General features: G+C 35.1%; 1 protein-coding gene across 8 annotated transcripts in view; it reads left to right on the forward strand.

Moving 5' to 3' along the window:
* The first annotated feature begins 965 nt into the window (after window positions 1-965).
* Window positions 966-23,395, forward strand: part of PTBP2 (polypyrimidine tract binding protein 2) — a 50,385-nt gene continuing 27,955 nt past the window's right edge. For 7 of the 8 annotated variants that reach the window (XM_026854097.1, XM_026854098.1, XM_026854099.1 and 4 more), the window contains exons 1-2: window positions 966-1,004; window positions 13,605-13,680. In XM_026854097.1, coding sequence (XP_026709898.1) covers window positions 13,659-13,680 — 22 coding nt within the window. In that variant the 5' untranslated portion in view covers window positions 966-1,004; window positions 13,605-13,658. The remainder of the gene's footprint in view (window positions 1,005-13,604; window positions 13,681-23,395) is intronic. The other variant, XM_026854105.1, reaches the window with a different exon arrangement.

Genomic DNA, 23,395 nt, shown 5'->3' on the forward strand with positions numbered 1-23,395 from the left:
GCCATACGGGACGGCGAGGGCCCTCGGTCCTGGCCGGGAGCTGGGGTGGGCAGTCGCTGTACATAAGGCCTTCTTACTGTTAGACCTGGAAAATGAAGCTGGTGGTTGTAGCCTTCGTCAGTGTAAATAAAACATCTTCCAAATTTCCTATTAAGTTGTTTACTCTGCTTCAAATAGAGAAGCAATCTCTTTGGTATGCTTTAAGCATATAATCTCTCAACATTAAGAGTTTTTAAAGGCTTTTTATGGTTAGTGGAGTTTATAATGTTGCGCGTTCCACATCCTCTTCGAGAAGTCTTGTCAATAATGCCTATTGCGGAATGCTTTCACATATTCATGTTTTGCCTTTTGGGGTTTTTTTGGTATGGACTTGTGTTTCTTTTGGGGTTGTGTCACACACTGTAAATTATGATGTCATAACCTCTAAGAAAAAGATGTACCTTGACATAACTGTTACGGAGTTTTGTATAGGTGTATCCGATCAAATGTCATTAAATTCAAATAGGTGCACCTGCCAGTGCGTTCTTTTTTTCAAGCTAATTAAAAAAAAAAAAAATCTGCTGTAAGAAGGTCTGTAGGGTAAGCTATGTTGCTGAACTAGATGTCTAGTTAGTAGGGATGTATAAGAAAAGTTCTTACTCACTTTTTAATTATTTTATTTTCACCCTATGATCTCATGTAGTCCAGAAATCCAAGTTTCCTAAATACATTTCCTGGCAATGCTGCTTTAGAGTAATGTTTAGTTGAAACTTTGGACTCTCTTGGAGAAGCCTATAAGCTGGGGGAGCTCAGTGGCTTTTGTAGGTTTCTTCTGTACTTCTCCTCAGTTCTGCTATGTTCTTTGAACATAGTTTCTTGATTGGAGAAGTTTTTGGTTATTTTGATTCCTTATTATGTTGGCATTGCAATACATTGAAATGTTGGTTTTATGAAGATAAATTGACTTGTATTCTTGTTTTTTCTATTTTTACAGCATTGTCACTGATGTTGCAGTTGGTGTGAAGGTAGGATGTACACTTAGCAAATAAGGGGGCAAATTGTTGATACAGAATGAATTACTTTGAACATCAGTAATTGCAAGCTGTAAGATTTTAACTAGTCATTGTCAGCTGATATTTAGTCAGCAGTACATGCTTTATTAACCAAAAATCCCTAGAGGTAAATTAAAACCTTTACACAAAAGACTTTTCTAGGCACTGAACTGTGAACAGTGGTTCTAGATTAATGTAATGGTATCAGCTTCTTATTTTAAAGCTTAATTTTGCAGATTTTTTTTTCAAAACACCACTTTCTCATTGTTGCATGGTGACTGTGAAAGACATGTTTTCTTCTTCCCCACTCCCCATTCTTTTTTTTTCAAAACAGTTACCACTGAAGTTAATAAAGAAGTGACTGTAATAGGACACAAAAATATTGGGGTAGAATTTGTTATGTAGACAGAGAAGTGGACATGTGCTTTGCTTTACTTTTTATTTCTCAAGTTCAGTTATGAATTTATCATATTTGTTAAATCAAGGAAAGAGTGTCCACGTTGTTGTTAATTTACTGTTTATTTCACTTTTATATTCAAATCTGGTGCAGGAATTATATCAGTACTTCATAGAAGCAGACTGAGAAATGAGAATACAAAGATATATGGGACAATGGAATTTTATGTTAATGAATGCATGCAAGCAATCCTGTTTTAGTGATAGAAACAAGTTTTCTAGTGCATACAGTTAAGTCTCCACATTTGTCCAGGGACTTTATAGCTGTACCATGCAGCTGCCTTTTCACAGATTAACTGCATGGTAAGACAGGTTTTGTCGAGTAGAGCTCTTTGGCTCAGATTCAGTATTGGTCTTGCTGGATGTTGACTAGTTCTTAGGTAATACAGCTAGTCTGTAGATACAACAGCTCTTTGGTCAGATGTACCTGTATTATGTTTCTGAGCAACCTTGCTTCTAGGAGGAGCTGTAAGAAGTCACTTAAACAGATTCTGGACCCATCTGGCTCCACATGTTTGTGCAGTATTGGAGACAAGCTTCAAATCACTCTCTGAATCAAGAGGAAAGTGTAGTTAACTAAAGTATTTCTGTGGGAGCTAATCCCAATCAGAAATACAAACTGGCATGTTTGTATCGCTGTTTCCTGGGAGGACAAAGTGTTAACTGATTAAAATTTTAGGAATATAGTTAATAATTTGAAGGAATACCTAAGGAAGATCAAGTCTTTCAAGAAGTAACTGTCCCATGTGAATAGCTTTGGGGCAAAACAATTTATAAATTGCTCTCAATCATGTCTAGTGAGGGAGCAATTTCAGGTAGACCGTGTATTGCTGAAACTGTAAATTCTGACATTCTCACTTCAGGAGAGGTAAATGGATTCAGTATTCTTTCATTCTTAACTGTGACTTAAAATCTTACGATAATTTGAGAATTCATGAAATGTTGTAAGCTTGTAGTGTGATTTTTTTTTTTTTTTTTTTTACCATATTTTCAGGTGCTACACACACAGTGAAATACACTTTAGATGGCATAACTGCTTTTTGTTTACTGTAGAAGTTATGAATATAATTTAAGAAAGAAGGCAAGACAGGTGTTATCAGAGGTAGTGATTAAAATAAACACAAGGAAAGGCACAAAAGTGTCAAAAGTGTGCTCTTTGCCTTGTAAAAAGGAACTTAACTGGATTTTAAAAAGAAGAAATCCATTTGTGCGTGGAATTAGTGGAATGAAAAAGTATGATGGTTTTCTGAAGAAAGTTGTTAAATATGAGAGGAGTAAACTGGATTGTATTCTGGAACCTCTGTAATTATCTCAAGATACTAATAAGAATGGAAAATGGAATTTCTCACTAATTGAATATGCAGTTTGGGTAGCAATCTAATGCTAGCTTATGTTTTGTGGAAAGCCGTGTGAAACACTTGTCCTTTTCTGTTCTCCAGTGGCCATTCATTGCTCTTGATGAGCACATGTTTTAACGTTGATGAATGCTTTACCGATAGCTGGTATATAAACAACTGGCAACATGCATTTGGCTTTTCCTTGGCTGTTATCTTTACTTTGGGGTGCTTTGGGAATGTATAGGGAGCAAGTTTTGTGTCCAAGGAGTTGCATCAGCAGTCTTAATGCTCTTTTGACACTGCTTTTATTGTGACTGGATAGCTGTTGGAAGTGGGCAGTGATTTACCTGTGTGAAATCTACTTCTCCAGGATATTTGTTTGACCTGATGCTTTCTTGAGATTTTTCACCTACTGTGTATATATATGCTGATAGGTTATACAGCATGTTTGTGATATATTGAATTACAGCTGGAGAAAGGGATTGTGATATATGACCTATCTGTTTGGAAAACTTGCTTTATTTTATAATCAGTCATGTTGATACAAATTTGAAAATTTTATTAATTATTGTCTGGCTGTCTTTTCTCTTCAACAGAAAAGTGAACATGTTACGTTTTTAAACTCATTTGTAAAATAGTAATAGAACACGTTAACTACTGTAGTTTGGGAGTTGTCTTTGAATTAAAAAGTAGCTTTTGAGCTTTGAGGACTGCATGTGGGCAAGGCAAGTATAAAGTAAAAGAAATACTTGTTTACAATGTTTTATTAACAGTTTTATAGTCTTGAGTAACCTGCTAATGAGGCTGCTGAACTTGAAGCTATTGCCACTTGTTCTGTACACTTTCATTTGATTTAAAACATTTTTGTTCGTCAAACCGTCGAATGTCCAATCTTGATTTTGCGTTAAGTTGACAGAAATTAAAGCTGAGGAAAACCTAAAACTCAGAATCGAGGTGGAAAAAAATGACAAATACTATTTGAAAACTTGGCTTACATAGAGTAAATGTGGGGATTTGTGCAACTTGACATCCGAAGTGGGAACATGTTTCCCAGTTAAAATCTGTCAGGGAGCAGTGTGTTTTATTTTCTGAAAGCGTTAGAACATGTACAAACCTAATCATCTTCTAAGTACATATGAAATAGTTCATATTTGATTTGGTCTGTATGTCTCGTTTTGCTTACCTAGAATTTGTGGAGGCAGGGAAATGTCACTCTGCACACAGTTCACCCCTTATGTTATAATTTACAAAATAGTGCAAAAAGAATGAGTTTAGAGCTGTCTCTGATGTTATTTTATGAACTTGCTATATAAGCAGTTAGTGTAAAGTATTTTTGACTAGTACAAAACTAGGGATTCCAGTAATGATAGTATATTACATAGTTCATAGATGGTTTTAAAATTTTGTGTTTCTTGAAGAAATTCTACGCATTCTAGATTTATGGATTTCTTCATGCATAGTTTTAAAAATTGCCATATTATATAAAATGTTTGCTTTTTTATTTTAAACAGGTAAGCAGTTGCTCTGTTTATTATATGAGGTCCTTAGTCACTAAAAATGAAATGGCCTGCTAGTTTTAGCTTCTAGCCTCAGACTTCTCATTGCTCACTCTATATGGGTTTGACTATCAGAATCAATAACTACTATGATTTGCTGTCGTGTTCTCTTTACAGTCATGGTGCTTTAATCTGGATAAGTAAACTGATTTGGCACTTGGAGTAATAGAGCCTTTTTCAACTTGAACTAAATGTATGAAGTATATAATGTATTTTTTCTTGAGAGTAATTAAAAGACTCTTTGGAGGGGCATAAAAAGTGATGTAAAGAATTTACATTAGGTGCAGAGAGTAACTTAGGTGTATATTGAAGATGATAGTTCTACTGTATTTCAGGGTGTGCCACTTCAGTCCAATGCATCATTCTCTTGGATGGCATGTGTAGCTGTGCGGTAAATGGGGCCTGAACAATTGAGTGACTCATCTTGTGTACGTGCATTGCACATTTTAGAATGGCTGAGGTATATTTCTACCTTACAGAAGAAAAGCAGTAATCCCTTCATGGATGCAATATTTAGTACCTAGCATTTGGGAATTTGTGACGTTGACACTACTTTGGGCTACACTGGCCAAAAACTGAGCTGCTGCTGCCAAGTGTGGACAGCCCCAGTTGTACCTGGGGAGGGGGAAACTTGTATATTCCTGTAAACATAGTTTTGTAATGTTTGAAGTTGTGGGAATAGCCTATTTCCTCAAAAGTCAGGGCATCAGCCTTTGCAGTGTGCTTAACAAAAGAGGAAATTCTTGGTGTCTGTGTAGTTGGTTGTGTTAGGGTTGGGTAGAAGATGCTAAGAAGCACTGTCCTAGTACTTTCTAGTAGTTTTCCAAACAGCAGTGTGTCACAGAGTTCTGCTTTTTCCATGGTTGCTGAGATTTAACATGGGGGAAGGGCAGTAGATAAAACCAGAAGAGATAAGCTGATGGAGGAAAGAAAGAGACCATAAAGAAGTATTGTCTGTAAGTACTTTTGAAGCATTGTCCAATTTTTTTTAAACTCAATTTCTAAGAGGTAATCTCTTCTCTTACAGAATTATAGAACCTTTGCTACTGAGAGTCTCCTTGTGGTGAAAACAAATATTGTGTATATATTGTGACTTTTTATTTGAACTGTACACTGTATAATGAAAATGTGTAGAAAAAAGTTAGAAATTCGAGCAAGTTGTGAGAAGATAAGTTTAGACTAAACTTAAGAAATGAGAAAATGTATTTAAATAGCTTTTTCCTTATAGTATCATCTTTTTTTGAAATCTATTTTGCCTTCACTGTTGTCATTCTGGATACCTAAATAAAAGGGAGTGGTAGGATAAGAAACTTTGACTCAATCATACAGACAAATGCCATTTCATGATCTGTTTTATTGTATTTACAACATTAGAATGATAGTTTTGAGCTATCCTTGTGTGTCTAATATAATTACTACTAGATTGCTAGCAGATTAGAGTCTGCTGAGGGCAGTGATACAAGAAAAAGGGGTTGTTTCTGAATTGGAGGAGCTTTTAATTTTGTATTAGCTAGGATAATGTTTCAAAATCCACTTTTGTCTTCAACACTTAGTCATCGCAATAGTAGACAGCAAAAAATATGTGGAACATTCTAGTAGTGAAGAAAGAATGAAGCATGACCATGTTCAGAAGTTCAGAACTGGCATCTGGATTTGTCTTTTCAGCAGTGGCATGAGGAACATGTCCTTGGTGACAAAAAATAACTTCTTACAATGAAAGACATCTGCTCTCTTTTTAACAGTAGCTTCTGTAAATTGACCCTGTTTGAAATTACTTTCATATTTATTCCCAGAACAGTCTACTCCAATTCTTTTTTCTTTGTAACTTTGTGGCGTTTTTTCACTTAGTGTCATTCTGCCACCATAATATATGTGAAAAAATAAGGAGACGTAAAAATAGAAAGGAAAAAGTTTGAAAATTAGTTTATGCTCTGTAGTAAGTATGCATCAGTGTAAGGAAGGGTTAGTATACCTATTTGATGTGTTTTGATGTCTTTCACTAATTGGAAATCACTTATTTTTCATTTGTAACAGAACACCTATATTTGCATCTTAATTGAGGGGGTTGTAGAAAGAGATATGTGATTGCCTGAACCATCTGAAAAATACGAGCCAATACCAGCGTGAAAATACCTTTCCCATTTCTTGGAACTTTGGGCCATGTTTTCACAAGCAAATTAAGCTGCATTCCAGTTGTCTCTCTTACTGTAATGCTTGTGCAACAAATGTTTGGGTAGCTGCTTCACAAACCTCTCTTGGGAACTTAATCAGGATCAAGCGAAGATGACACAACAGTGAGTTACATCTTTTTAGTCAGATTTGTACCAACGTGTGTGGCTGCATAAATGCTTGTAGAGGAGGAGAGAATAGGAATAAGTTGCTGGGGCTAGGGAGAGGGTAGGACTGTTGGTTGTTTTTGGTGGTAGGTGGTTCGAATGAGGTTGTGGTTTCACAAGCTGTTCATGGGACTGTGATGTTTGATTTAGAGGGTTGGGTGTTTTTTATAGCTGCAAGTACTTACAGCTGGTTTTAGCTTTTCATAAAAATCAGTTTTTCTGTGAATGCATAACATGAGTATTGAGTTACAGACAAAATAGCACTAGTGCTTTTAATTTGATATTTTGAAATAGCAGAGAATCAAGCGGAAAATACCCTTCTTGTGGATCATATTTTGAGATGTAGAAACTGCTACTGAAGGACTAAATCTGTACATCTAGGTGCCATGATTCTCTAACCAGAAAGCTAAGAACTCATCCAGGTGGTAGCTCTAGTGAGTTGTTCTCACCTGTTTTGATTTACTACCAGTTATGTGCAGCTGCTTCAGAGTAACATTTGCTTTCCTGGTAAAAGTGGAATAGAAGGTCTGACATGCTGAAATAAATATTGTTTGTGTAATTCCTCCTGGATGTTTGAAGCATCAACTGATACTGGACTAGACTCTTGCCTGCAGTCTTTTGTTACAGTTGAAAGTGAGAAGGTTTCTGGGTGAGGCTGGGTGGCATGGTTTAAGTGGAGATTTGATTCTTTACTCTTAGGCTTTCTGGATTAATAGTCCATCTTGGTCTTGAGATGGAAGAGGATTTGAGAAATTTGGTTCTTTTTCCACATAGTATTTTGAGAACCTGGAGGATTTTCAGCGGATTTGAGACTTGTTTCCTTTGAGTCTTAAAGACTTTTCAGATTCCTTTGATCACTCTCCCTCCATTTCTGTAAATTTTGTGTGCTGTCATGAATAAGGTACATGGCATATACTATGTGTATAGTTGCAAGAAAAAACAATAAAAACTTAATTTTCCTCTAGAGCGTTCCTTACTTAAAAAAACCATGAGTGTAAAAATGGTGAAGTTAGTTGTTAAGATATATAAATAATATATCGTTGGTTGAGGACAGTGTGAAGAATTGAAGTGGGGAAAAAAGAATACAGAGAGTGAATGTTGAAAGGTGGTCATATTGTATCCAGTTAATTCCATACTGAATTAGAAGCAAGTGATGTTACCAGTGAGTTATTAAGCACCCATGGAGTTCATGGCCTTATTTGATAAGATTTCATGCTAGTATAGTTAAATAGTATAGTCTTTTAAAAAAATCAAAACCAAGTAGACATATTCCTTGTATGTAAGGTTTTGATGAAGTGATAACAAGCTTATAGTTTAAACTGTATGGTTTGTAAAATAAGTATGAACCTGCATGGAATTGCTTTTGGATTATATATTTAGGCTTGGCTTGTCCTGTCCTAAATGAGTCCTCTGATCCAGTATGTATGAGAGGTGTAACAACAGTCTATTCATTAGGTAATTGGATTAATGTGTTTTGATAGTAGTGCATATAGTCAGAGCATAAGGCGGATCAAGTATTTCTTCACTAAAGAGTATGTGAGGGTGTACTTATGCATTGTCTAATTAAAAATGTATCCTGTTAAAAATGAAGCATTCATTAAATTCTGATCCATCACATATAAGCTGAACAAAGTGTATAAATGCTGCGTTTGAGGGTTTAAAGTGTGTTGCCATGTTGTTTCCAGCATCCAGTCCCCAAAGTTAATTCAGACGTTGAATACTGAGGCAGTGTGTTTACAAGTGTGTATCTGTTAGAGGGGAGTGTTAAATGTCTGGAATTCTCATATGCTTTTATTCCTTGCTCATGCCATCAGGTTTCTGGCTTTTTCCTTTACATTGTTCCCAGATGTTGTTAGAAACGAAGTGTTTTACAATGCTGTTAGATTTTTTTTAAATCATGAGATCTGTCTCCTGGCATGTCATACCCCTTGGGAAATTCATGCCTGTAGGCTGAGAATGACAGTAGTAAATGCTCAGTGGAGCTAAAGTTCTCCTTTTTTTTCTTTCGTCTGGGGGAGGAGGAGGGGTGAGAAGGAAGGGGGGGGGGGAATGGCAAAAGCATCCTGTTCTTGAGAGGTTTGTAATATCAGCAAATTGGAATACCACAAATAAGAGGATTTATCAGAAAATGCTTTTTTCGTATCTTTGAGTCTACTCTTTAGTGGTATTTTAAGAAATTGTTTTAGGTGATGCTGTTGACTTTTTAACAAAGTGCAGTTTTGTCCTACTAGTTCCTAGTAGTATTGGTTTAGTGTTCTTGTAGTATTGTAGTGCATCTACACATGCTTCTAATAAGCCTTCTGTAATACACTCACTAAACCTCTTTGATAACTCACAAGCCAAAGTTGTTACTCTTTGTTTTGTTTTGTTTTTTACCTTGGATATAATAAAATCTGGGAAATGTTTGAAATATTTGAAGCCCTGTCTGGAATGTGAGGAAAATAGTTGGCAAAGACTTGTAAATAGCATATTTTTGATTTGCCTGGAAGGATAGTATGACTGTAATGACTTCCTGAAATTACATAGCTACTTAATATAACCTGTGGTAGCATGAAGCTTTGTAGTACTTCTGTTATGCGGGAGGGAAAATCTGAAATCCTGCTATAGAAATCCAGTTTGTATAGGGAGGGATTTTTAGTTAACTATGACTGTTAGGGCAAGGAGCTAGGAGATTAATTTGCTAACCTGGGGGCTTTTTCTTTCTCTATGTATAATTGATTTTGTAAATTGTAGAAGTGACAAAGTACATACAATAACTGTATTCAGTTACAGAAATTAAATATCAAAGTGGTATCATCGATTTACAGAATATGAAATCATTTTTGTATATATGATTTTTAAGTTTATCTGAAATATGTATTCAAATTCTTTCATCTCTTTCTGAAAGTGATCCTAGATGTCAGTTTTATGTAATTCCATTGGTTGAAGCCATACATTAATAAGCTGTTTTCTCACCATGGATGGAAATGCCTTAATGGGTGCAAGGGTATGACAACATGGGCTTCGTTGAAAAGACAGTATTGATTCTACAACCCATTTAAGGTTCACTCACTGTAAGAAGTTAGTTTGGCGATTCTCTTGTTTATTTTGTGTAATGGTATTTTGGTAGATGTGGGTTTAATGAAGAAATGTTCTAGATACATCTGATCTGAATAGTGGTTTCGCTTCTATGGAGAATTAGCATAGATTTAATGTACTCGACATTGGTGGGAATAGAAATATGGCATTTAAAAGTTGTGCTGTTGAGGACTAGCTGTTAGAAGATGGCCTAATAATAGTATAATAGGAGTTTGCACTACTTATTTTATACTTTATCATCTCTTTCCCTCATGCTAACATGGATATTTAATTAGTTTCTGCCATGTTGCTATTATAGAAACTTTCCTTTGCACTCTGATGCAATAGATCATTGTGGTTTTTGTTCATGTGTTATTTTAACTTAGAGTTGGACATTTCTGTGATCTATGTGTTTGTGATTTTTCAGTCTTGCTATACAACCTCAAACTTGCTTTGATTCTTTAGAACATAGTAGTTTGCACGGGTGAGGAAAACAGTTAAGTGAACACTGCTCTTGAATCTTCCACTCTTCATCGAATCTGATATGCAGTGGTCTTCAAAGATCTGAGTTTAGTTTCCTTGTCTCTGAAACACTAGCTAAAATGCACCTGAATTAAAGGTTTTTTGCTTTGCATGATTTGACTGGCAGAACTGGCATGATTAAGAGTAAGACTAGCAAATGCTCAAGATGCTTGGGAAATGGGTCATAATTTTTAAATTCATGTGTGAGATAGTGGAGTGATGAGGAGCTTTGCCCTTCGAGCACGATGCCAGTCCTTTTTGGCTTAGCATCCTCTAAAAGAAGATGCACATAAAACCAAAGCCAAGCACCCCAAACCACAAACTGAATAAAGTCTTATCTCTGCTGAATAAATGTAAGTAAAATAAGTATTTATGTCTGTGCTGTAATTCAGGAGGTGATTGTGTCACATAGTAGTGCCAGTCTAAGAGTAACCATTGGCTTGCTTGAAATGCTTATGTTAAATCGCTTCACTAGATAACTGTCATCTTAAGATAACCCTTTTGAAGTAAATTGACAATTACCAGACAGCTACTGCTTTTGATTTTGTAGTTTAAACGCTCTGTGTCCAAGTACATCTTGTGTCTTTTGCTGCATAGGTGGTTTTAAAGTTACATACTGAATGAAGTGCAGAGGTGCCTAGGCTGCTTAAGAACTGATAAGGAAAAATAACCATGTATATCTAATAAGATGATTACTCACACAGTAAGAGATAGTTTTGTCTTTTACCAAAAGCTTGGCAAATATGTATGGGAGTGAGTTAGTAGAGGTTTGCTATACGTTTGTGATTTCATGGTGAACTGAAAGAACATTCTGCATACAAACTTGTACATCTGTGAATTACACTTGTGAACACTGATTTATGACAATAAAACAAATGTAGAATTTGATACATGCCATGTAAGGAATTCACATTTACTTGTTCTTCTGAAGCAAAACTGTTAAAAATTTTTCAAGTGTAATGGCAAAATCTTGTGATTGACTCTGAATGTATTCATGAAATGCAAAATGATATGTTTCAAAATGAAGAGAAAACTCTTTTTAACTGTTCATGACACACAAATACATTTACTGAATATCCACTCTATTGAGTAATTTGTGCTCCTTTTGGATTTTTCTGCTGTGGATTAAGAAATTAACAACTTTTTGAAAGCCTGATTTACTAGGAACCAGAAGTTTATGTAATCACTCTTATGTTCTGCTAGTCAGCAGTTACTGATGTAAATAACTTTTTGAAGCTGAAGACAGCTTAAATTTGAGATATTTCAGAACTATAAAGTTCCTGCAGGTTTTGGGAAGACCACTCATTTGGTACTGGGGGTACTTCAGCTGTTTATGTAGTAACTGCTACATCATTGCAAATTAATGCCTGGCATATTAAGGAAAGAAAAAAATCGCTACTGAATTATCTTAATATGCTTGACTAATCAGTCTCTGATGCTACTTCTTGCCTATTTAGCTGAGCTGTCCAGGTTACAGCTGTCCAGGTTACAGGGCTTCCAAGCAAGGCTAAGGGTATAACAGAGCAGAAATAACTGCAGTTGTCACTGAGTGAGCTAATACTGCTAGTAATCTTGAACTTTGCAGTGTTGTGCCATGTAAATACTATGTTAGAAAAATAGAACATTTAAGAGAAAGAAGGGATGGTTATGTTTCAAATTATACCGAGTGCCTAGGTTAGTGTATTATATTTAGAGTAAAAAGCAATGTAGTTTGAATAGCGGAGAGTTGCCATAACTTCTCTAACTTGTTTCTCAGTTTTGTCCAGCTTAATTTTTCCTTAGTTATATCTGATCAGAGATCTGTCCCTACATTGAGAAGGACAAGATGGGGTCCTTCTCATGGTCCTACCTAATCTTGGTATTAGGCATTACTCAGTTTTAAAGCAAATGTGTTGTTGATTTGCTAGGCACAACTTTGTTGACTGCGATGTACCCAAGAGCTTAGAGTATTCAATAAACTGTATCAGGATTCTCCAGAGTTGATGTTGAAGACTAAGTAAACTTTAATGGCTCTCTGTGCATACATATACATATTATTTTCAAGAGCTTCTGGATCTCTGGATTAAACAAACTTTAACATACAGTTCTGTGTATGGACACACATACAGTGCATTATGATAAAATGGTAAAGGTTTGATTTTATGCATCTTGCAACCATGCTGCCTAAAAAGGTGATACCCTCAGGATAATTTAGTATGCAGTGTTCAGGTGCCCTGTAAAACATATTGACAAACCTTTCCTGAGATTTTATTGTAGTGTCCACAACATAATTAAAAACTTTTATTTTTCTAAATATTGGTAGTAACTTTTTTCTTTCTTCATTTTCATTTTAGCAGTGACCTGGATTAGTGTTAAGGGTGCTGGGGAAACACTTTTGAAGTGGGGAAAGAACCAATAAGAATTGAAAGATAATCTTCAAAGGCTGTCAGGTTTATTCCTTTTTCAAATTTTTTAAAATGAAAGATCACCTAAATATTTTGGGGGCTTTTTGAGACATGAGGTTTTTTTAAGGATGGAGGGGGTTGAGGAGTAAAAGAAAAAAAAGAAAGCATGAAAAGAAACAAAAGCCTCTTCAACTGTGTCAAATGCCCATCTTGCAAATAATTTGAGAGGAAAAGATTATGTTGTATGTTTTCACTAGAAACCCTCCTCTGACTTTTGTAGCCCACTTTCGAGTAATTTTCAAAAAGACCATTTAATTGATATTTGTCATTTTTAAAGAATTGCAATGAAGATGTAATTCCCTGCCCTAAATTGTGTTTTGCAGGACAAATGGATGACCCCAAAATGAAAATTGATCATTTCCTACGAAGACAATTTTTTTTTTTTTTAATTTAAATAGGGGTGTTAGAATTGAGCTAAACTCCATGTTTTCTATTTGTATAGATTTCCCTTGTAGTTTCAGCTAGATATAATAATTTAATATGTATATTAAAATATTAAAATAATAATTTAAATGTTCTTGAAATAGACTAAATATACATAATCATTAATTTGAAATGCTGGACAGAATTACTGTTCAGCAGTTCTCATTGTGTCTGAAGGTGGCTTCATTTCAGTGGTGGGTGAAACAACTGTGCTTAAGCTGCTCTCATTTCAAAGATTGCCATGTAAATATACTGCTTTACTTAGATTTCAAGTTGTTGCACTTATCTGAAAAGAAGAAGTCTGCCAAATCTGTATAGGTTTGGTTATGCTTGCTTAAGTTCTTCTAAAGGTTTTCCCTGTCAAACTGACATTTTTAATATCATCTTTAAAAATCACAAAATATAGGAAAAAAAAATTCTCTTACTGTCTCTTTCTTTTTAGAGAGGATCTGACGAACTTCTTTCAGGCAGTGTACTCAATAGCCCGAACTCTAACATGAGCAGCATGGTAGTTACTGGTAAGTGACGCCCTTTCAAAGGAGAAATCTATCATTTATACTTGGACTCATTTCCTGTTTACAAGGGGAGAACACTGAAACAAGAATCTGTTGTGCTATAGAGGGATAAACTGTTGGCATGCATTAGACTGTAGTGACCTTGTATATGCTCACAAACCTCGGGTACCTGAGAAGAATAATCCCTTATAACAAGAGGCAACTTTCAGATGTCTGTACAGTAAATTGTTGTTGGGTAATGGGATGAAAAATTACACTTGTCTTGTACAGATGCCTTCAAAGTAAGGAATCACAACTACCAAGCAAAGGTAAATAGCTTAACAACTCCTCTATGACATCAGCTTTTTCACACACAGACATCTGTGAGTCTGGGCATTACAGGGATGAACACTGTGCCAGTTTCATAATACAGTGTGGATTCAGGAAAACAGAGTTTTGCTCTGTTCTGGTTTAGACTGCTACAGCAGGAAACTTCACTTTGCTACTTCAGTCTGAGATTGCAGCAGTAGAATGTCAGTGTAAAGTGAGTGTGGTTTTCTTCAGTCAAATTTCTGTGATACTAGATGGAAAAGCTTTTCATGAATTGGCACATACTAAAATGCCTTCTATTGCAGTTAACGCTTCTGTATGTTAAACGTGCATTGAGTTCCCTTGGAAGGCTCACTTCAGAGGTCTTGATTTTATTTTTTTTTTTCTTTTTCCTTATGTATGTGTTCTGTTTTTTTCTTCCTTCCCTTAGAGATGTGGAGGAATTGGTTCATGGCATCAGTGTTGCTGGGCTTTCCAAATAGTTGCCTGGTTCACTGCTTTAATATGCCTGATCAATTTTTCTTTATTTGTGCTGAGCCGTATAGTCACTAGTGTTAGTAGCAGGCTCATTCCTCTTAATCTAGTAGCAAAAGTCTGGGATTCACAGTGCAGTTTCATGTTACGCTTTGGGTGCTGTGGTGGCAGCTGTTGCCAGAATGGGTAGTTCTGCACATTCTCATCCTACATCCTTAGCACAAGCAGAAGAAAAATCCCAACTCCGAATGTTTCTGCTCCACTCTCTTTGCTGGAGTGTTCATACAATTGCAGGATGAGCTAATGCAGCATTATACTGTACTGCCAAAAAGTGTTGTTTTCCTTAGAGCACTTTACTGATCAGTCATGTGGCTGTACAATTGCTAGATTCAGTGCAATGTGAAGTGGAGGAGTGGCAGCAGAACTGAGGAGAACCACTTCCATTGGAAGTTCTATAACCAAAGGTGAAGAGATGTTACTACTTCGGAACAGACGAAAAATGCCATGTAGCGTATTCATAACCATTTTAGAACCCTAGAACATTTGTTTATCTCCCCTGCTTTTCTTAATTCCTTTTTGTTCTGAAAGAGGTCCCTCTTCTTGTTTTCATCTTCTTGATGTCCTCTGCAGTCCTGGATATTAGTGCTTCAGCAGTTTGCTTTACTTAAATGAGAAACTAGAATGAAATGGAGTTTGGGTTGTGTATGTGAGAGTCTGGATTCGGGCGGTGGTAGGGGGAGTGAGATCACCGTTAACCAGGACAAAGTCGTGAGTGTTACTCATTTTCCATGAGTTTTCAGAGAAGCTTTTCCCTTAGTTCAGGGAAATTAAATGCAAGTTAATTTATCAAAGGAAAAAAAAAAAGCTGAAGGGCAAAAAATTAATATAAGAATTATTATAATTTTGAGTTTTCAGAAGAAAAAATTACAGAAGCTTGTCTAAGAAGTCTCAAACTTTAAATAGAAATTCTTTTCTTGAAAAGTTCTTAAAATGAACTGAAGCACTGAACTTCTTAAAGTGCTTCTATTCCATTATGTGTACTTGGGAGTCTGATGTATTTTACAAATATAGGTTCTCTTCCCCACCTTATTTTTGGTTCCCCCCTTTTTAAGTTGATTTAGCCTTTGCATTTTTGTGGTGGTGTTTTGTTTTTTTGTTGTTTGTGTGTTTTGAACAAATAATAAGAATTTGAGAGAGAGTTTTCAAATGAATTGATTCTTTGTTTTATACAAGGAAGACCTCCAGAACCATAAATGACTTCTCAGAAATGATTTCATCAACAAACAAGAGTGGTCTGAGAGGTGGCCTACTTCCTGTAGTATCAGTTGCCTGTTATAAAACTTTTCATATTAATTGTGTAATATATAAAGGAAACTATATAATGGAAAAATAATCCCAAACAAAAAAAAAATACCCAATATGAATCCAGTATTATCATTCAGGCCATTATTTATAGATGTCAGTAGAAAGGGGGTTTGGTTTGGGGTTTTCGTTTGGTTTTAAGTAGTTGCTTGGGATTGTGTTCAAATTTGTCTTCTGTTGGCATACAACAGAAAATAATCCTGTATGCTGTTAAATAGCATACACCACCACCCCTGTAGAGTAGGCTAAATCCACAGTTCAGTGTTATTTTTAAATATATCCTTCCTTGGCTGTCTTGTTTATTGTGAGTCTGGAAGTGCTTTTTCCAGACTTGCACAGTTTACAACTTCATATTGTAGACTAAGAAGTAATCAGATCTGAAATGTTAATTTTTCTGTACCCTATAGAAATAGTAACTAAACCAAATTGCACAAGTAGTCAAAAAAAAAAACCACCTCACCTTTTCATAGAAGTGGGTGTTTTTTGTAGAACTGGGGGCAGTGCCTCTAGGGCTGAGAATGGAGATGAGGTTTTTAAAAATTATAGTCCTACCCTTCTATTGTGGTAACTGTTCCATTAGGTCTTTTTGGTATTCAGCTGCCATTCAGTTAGAATACTGTAGTACTTTACAGCTTTTATGAATACTCTTAATTCTCTTTCTTATTCAAAGAAAGGCCTGCTTTCTGCCCCCTATAGGGAGTCTTACATACTAATCCCTCCCTACTGTGGAAGAAACTTGCAAAATTGTTGGACAAATGTTTGGTTTGCATTCTTACTGACTATTTGAACCACTGATAATTTGAGAAATGATACAGGATTAAGGAAAGTGCTAGCATGTTGGACTGTTGTCCAAAAGACATTGCTCAAAACACAAGGCCTTATCCTTGAGCATTTTTTTAAACAGCTTTGTCATCTGTATCCATCTTCAAGACTATAGATTAAAGGAGATTGACAGTATGTTATGTTAACATTCATTACAAGTCAAGTTACTGTCTTAAGTCCTTTGTGTGTCTTCTGTAAAAGAACAGCCTTAAAAGGAGTGTAGACTTGGATAACTGAGGATGAGGTTCTTTTGCTGCTTAATTCTGAACTCTTGTATCTATTGTTTTGGACATAATTTGATTACTGTCCTTATTGTTGTGGAATTTCATTTCTGTTAAGCATTTATATTAGTACAAGAAGTATTTTTTTTTCTGAATTAGTTTGAGCAGTATGGCAGAACATCATGCTGTAAACATGAAGGGAAAAATCCTATCTACTAGATCAGAATTTGTTGCAAGGGAGGACAGCTTGTAAGGTTACAGCAAATAACTAAGCTTTTCCAAGAAGTTCTCTTTCTGATGTCAGATGTTTTAAGTTTCAGAGCTTTTTAGCAGCAGCTGACATTGATATGTTGAAGTTGTATTGTCAGAACCACAGATCTGCTGCTACTGCTTGAACTGCTACTAGTGTATTCCTTCAGCTTTTCTGAAAGTACTGTCAAATCTCTTATTATTTTCTATCATAATCTTGCTTGGTTCCAGTCTCTTTGGAGAGCATATCCTTCTCTTAAAGATCTATGAATTCATTTTTTTTTTGTGTTGGTGCACAGCAGACAATGACTAGAATGACAGGATGGGTAAACTAAAATACGGTTTGGTAGCAGGATTCAGAGAAACCAGAGCTGAAGCCAGGATACTTTAAGAATATTTTTGACTCTGGATATTTTTAAAGACATTTGTTATGCATATTGTAAATGATTGTACATAAATAACTTTTTTCACCTCTCAGTGCTGTATGTTCAGTAAATATATAATGGCAGTTGCTTCTTCTACAGCTTTTAAATCTAAGAAAAAAGTCTTTTTAAGAATAGAGAAGGTGTTTCCTCTGTGATGGGTTACTTTTATGCTGAACTTCTTGTGAGGAGGCTTTTTTCTTTTCAGATGGAGTTTTAGGAACAGTTATATGTATGAAGATGCTTGTGCCAACTGTATTGCTGAAATCCACACAAAAAAAAGTAAAATTAAGGGATGTAGATAAAAGGTGGAAGATGTTGATGGAAGTTTCATGATTGGCTTGTCAAAGACAAGGGATTGAAGTGGAAGAATTGGCAGTTTTTTTTATTATAGCTGCCATCAGTTTCGTTGTTCACATTTGTGTGTTTAAGTTCAATCAGTAAAAACAGTTCAAAAATAATTTTACAACTGAGTTCACCAAACTGGTGGAGCTTTAAATGATACTACTAATATTGATCTTGTTTTTACTTCATTAGCAGGTAATGTTAGCAGTGACTTTGGTATTCGTTGTATTAACAGAATACTTAGCATGGAGGCATAGACGCTAGTAATAATTCCAAGTGCTATGTTTAACTGGAGGAATAAACATAGATGTGCTGGTTTTGATGGCACATTAAGTAAAATTGGTTATTACTTAACATTAATGATGCCTAAACATAGGTGATTTACTTCAGAAGTTTGCAAATTGATTACAATTAATAGTAATTGGAAAAATTTTAAGTAGTACAGTACATGTGATTGGAAAGTATAATAATTTAACAATAAACTATACTTTACACTTTTCTACAGATATGCATGGTCATATGCATGTGGATGAGCTAAATTTTAATGCTTTCAATGCCTGAACAATACATCTTTTTGTAAGTTAAGAAACTGTAAAAAAAACCAAACAAACAAAAAAACCCCCACCAAAATGCCAAACCCCTCAAAAGACCTCAGGATGGGAGAAACAAAACATGACTATTAATAATTTAGTTATTTTTTGTCTGCATCACTATGCCATGGTAATTCTTTTTGTTTTAGTCTTAGACTGTGCAACATTGAACAGCTACTATACCATATTGTGAGTGGTCTTAGCATAGTTGCTTAGAAAACATAGTGTCCGTGTACTTTGAAACAGGTGCAGCCTGTGTGCAGATGTGCCAGTTAAAAGCTGTGCAGTTATTTTTTTAAATTTTTTTTTAACTTCATGACCATGTTTACTTACTTAGCTCAAATTCCTGATGGGTAATAGTCTTTATAGTATGAGAGTTTTATTATTGGTTTGTCAAGGTTTTCCTTTGCACATGGCCCAGGTCCATGGTAAAAATCCACCTATTACTATTGGTTAATGCTTTAGTTCAAGTGGTAAGACTTCCACAATGTAGTAGTGCCCTGGTGAGGCAAGGATAATGGGGTATAAAGTACTTTGAAGTACAAAGTCTTGCAGAACATACTCCCACCACCAGGCCCCAAAACAACAACAAAAAACCCCACCAACCAAATAAGCATAATTATATATAACCTTTAATTTTACAGTTAACAAATTGAGACTTCAGAAAACTTCACATTCTTCATGTTTTTATCTTATTTTTTAGTATCTCCTTTTTTGTTCTTCCTCTCAAACCTTTTAAATTGCAGATCTTGCCTTTAGCTTGAACTTCTGAAGATGCCTGTACTAAAACAAAGGTCCTGTTTTTGTTTTGGGAACCTGTTGACACTTGTGGAAAAGTGTCATGGATCAGACCAAAGGTGGTCTTACTGCATTCTATCTGTGTTGTCAGGCAAGGTGTGTGTGTATGTATATATATATATGTATATATATATATATATATAATATATATAATATATATATATATAAAATCTTTAAGGAAAGAAGCTCAGAAACGAAACCACAACTGTTTCTGCTATGCCCTCCTGATATGTAGTTGTTTGCAGTTATTTTAGCTAGTTGGTTTTTTCGTGGTTTTTTTTTGTTTTGGTGTGTGTGTGGTTGTTTGGTTTTTTTATGGAGATGATTGTATGCAGTAGCTACTGCAATATTTAATCTTTCTGTCTGGTCATAATCCACAATTGTAAACTAGGTATCTTCATAATTCCATTGGCCTTTCTCTTGGTCTGGTATTTCCTGTCTGAATGGATGTGTCCTGTGTTCTTCTTGTTGATAACATTAAATTTCATATATTTAGCTAATGTAAAACAAGTAGTACTTTTTTTTTCTACGTTAGCAACAGCAATGCATAATACTGTTAGAAACTTCTTGTCTTTAATGTATACACTGATTGTATTGGAGGATTAAATAAATGTTTCAAGTAAATACTTAGGCTTTCCTTCCCCCCCGCCCTCACGCCCTGCCCTGTATTTGGCTGTTGGTGTATACTGACAGTGGTGAAACAGAGATTGACTCCTACAGGAAGGATGTTTATCAATTATTTCACTACTGCAGATACACAGGGATTTATAATCAGCATCTTGTGATGAATTTTTAACATTTCTTCCCCTTGTTTCCAGGAAATTATAGGTGAAAACAACTTTTTATTGTAATCTTTGCCCATAGCCACAGTTATGTTTTTATGTTGGGAGATTGTGAAATACTCAAGAAAGCTATTGTAAAGGGAAAGTACACATCTAAAATAAAGGCTTCTTATATTTTCAAGGTAAACTATATATTTTTGGCCTTAAAACACTTTAGGTCATATTTGTGTATTTCTTAAAATTAAAAAAAAATAACTTGAGATGAAATCTTACTAAAATGTGCTTTAAAAAATAGTTATCAGCAAGAAGTTATTCACTGTTTGCTAGGAGTTATGCTGAACTTTTAAGATCATTTTTTTCCGCAAAAACTACTTGGGAGCATTGAGCCTTCAGAATTTGAACAACTGAATGCCAGGGACTTACAGTATGTATTACATGCATTGCACTTCATTCTCTTGCTTCTATATATAGGTTTCTATTTCTGTGTTTAAAATAGGAGTTCCTAACTAAACTGACAGGGACCCGGGTTGTTTAGATAATGGCCATTTATAGGCTTTGTCAACTCTTTAAGCATTCAATTTCAACAACTTGATTTATGCTAAGTTGAAGGGAATCTGTGCAACAGGGATGTAGCTTATGTATCAGTTATGTTTAAACTACAGTATCCTATTTAGATGGGAGAATAATGCTTTGAATGCCATTTGTAGGGATGAGATTTTGTTTACAAATAGACAACTGATGTCATATGGAAACTGGATTTTTCTTCTTGGTGGAGAGCCAAAGAGGGCTTACATCAGTGCAGTGGCTGTTACAGAACAGATTTTTTTTTTTTGGTAGTCTGAATTGAATATAACAAACATTCAAGGTTACATTTCTGGTTTTGGGTTTTTTTAATTATTTTTTTTAAACTATATGTTTAAGGCTGTAACTTGATAAGTAAATGAACTAATACTAATACCGTGTTTTAGTCATGCTGTTCTCATGGTGATTTTTTTGTTTTGCCCCAACATAGATATTGTAGCATTATGCTCTTCAGTGCATCTTTGTATTTGTTAAAGCTTTAGTGGCAAGAAGTTTGAATTGGATCAGGCTTTTCAAGTCTGGTGAAGGCCAAACTACCTGATGAAATAACTACTTGCCAGTAAGCTTACAGTTTAATAGCAGTTCCTCAACAGTAGTTATTAGTTGGCTTGTGAGGTTCCTCCCTAATCCATCCTCTTTCCCCCCAAGTTTTCTGCAGCTTTGTCTTTTTTCTGCTGTATAGGGAAGGATCTTCTGAATTGCTTGTTGATCTCTATAGACTCCATTTCTACTGCAAGACAGTGTTACTCTTCTAGACTTACCTTTTCTTGACTTACCTCTTCTTGACTTACCTTTTAACCTTTATGGACATTAAATATGCTGATACAGTTTGTTAGAGAATGAAGTTGTTGTTATAACAGGAGTTGAATTCACCTTTCTGTGGCGCTGAACAAGTTGTGTTCCCATGTTTTAAACATCGTGTTTTTCTTTTCCCAAATGTAGTTTAATGATGTGTCTCCAGCTGAGAAGCTCCATTTATAATGGCAAATAAGAGACTAAAGTTTGGAAGCAAGGTTTCATACAGTGCCAAAAACTCTTAGTAATTGTTCTAAAAGCTAAATTTCATTTGTTCCATAAATGTTTTGAAAAATTCACTTCTGGATGTTCATGTATGTTTAGTATGAGACACACACACTTTATTACTGGCATTACTGAAATTAGCATTATGCGATGCTGGCTGGATAATTGGAAGTAGAAATAGTACATGTTCTCTTGGCTTTCAAGAAAAGCATTAATAACTGATGTGTAAATTTCTTCCATCGTCTTAAAATTCAGTGTTAAATGTTTGGGGGTAAATTAGTTTACTTTAAAGTGAACTTCATTTTTTTGTGAATGTTACCAGTTCAGCTTTCATTGTGAAAGGTATGCTTCTACCAGTAAGTAATAAACAGGTTTTGTCATGGTTGCTTGCCCTACTGCTGAAAACTTTTTGGGGCATTTACATAACATTCAGAATACTTGTTGCCAGTCCCCCCGTCCTGTCACCCCTGCCCCCCATTTTGCTGATTGCTGTATGTTTAGTGCATGACTATATCTTTTTGTGTATATTATTTTAATATATTTATATATCTACCTTTTCACTTAACCATTTTAGCACAGGCACTTGCCTATATATCTGTTTTACAATAAGTAAAAAATGTTTAAAGAATAGTTTAGTAGACGTTGAGTTTAAGACAGTTTAAAAAAAAATGTGTAAGACACATACATGAGTTAAAGCTGTTAACTTCTCTTCAGGAAAAAAATATATATTACAACAAAATATTTTAAACTTGGACTACAGCAAAAGTTGAAAAACTGTAAAATGGAAATATTAGCAATGCTAACAGATGGAAAAGCAATTCAGGTAATACAACAATTATTAGAGGAACGTTTCTTCGCAAATACATATACGTGAGTGATTATATGTGACAGTGGTACTTTTCCTAGTAACAGTGGGATTACCTAAAGCCTAACCCAAATACAAGCTTTAGTTAAAAAAGAAAAAAATTCTTGAACATTATGATGTGGAAAAGTTAATATGTTGAAATTATGTGTTGATAGTCATACAACAGACAAAACAGTTGTTTAAGTACTAATCTTAGCAGTCATGATATACCGTTTTATGGTGATGTAATAAAACCAGAGGTTTCTTATCAGTTTCAGAAAATCTTTTAGTTTAAAAACTTTATTTTCACTTTTAAATTTCTTGTTAATATTTCATAGTTAGTTTTTGAAACTTGCAAGTCACACTTTACAATGTTTTCTTCTAGTTCTTTGTAGAGATATAAATTGAGAACTAGGAAAGACTGTTGTGTAATGAGCTTTCGATGAAAAATAGAAGTATTTTTTCATAAACTTTGGTTGTCTGTCACTTTGAAGATAAAGTGCTGTATTGCGCAATTTGAACATGTGAAATCCGGCTAACTGGAAGCCCAGTCTTGCCGTGTTTTCCAGAATGATACAGGTTAGAGTCTGGTGTAGACTAAGGATGGACTTCAGGTCCTAGTTCAGTGTGTATTTTTAGATTTTGCTCTTCTGTGTTCCATCAAAACTTGTCCTTCTGTGCAGCAGACCAAAATAAAATGCAAACTATTACATGGATTTGACCCCTTCTACCAATATTAGTTCAAGATACTCCTAGCTGAATTTTTACCAGTTCCAATGACATTCGTTTTTTATTGTTTTGTCTGCTATAGTAGGTGAGACTTAGTGTTCCACAGTGTAAGTAATTGTTAAAAACCTCAGTCCTGGAATATTTTTTTTTTTTTTTGGGGGGGGGGGGG

The sequence above is a fragment of the Athene cunicularia genome, assembly GCF_003259725.1.
Source record: "Athene cunicularia isolate RWA chromosome 8 unlocalized genomic scaffold, athCun1 chr8_part1, whole genome shotgun sequence".
NCBI classification, from domain to species: Eukaryota; Metazoa; Chordata; class Aves; order Strigiformes; family Strigidae; genus Athene; species Athene cunicularia.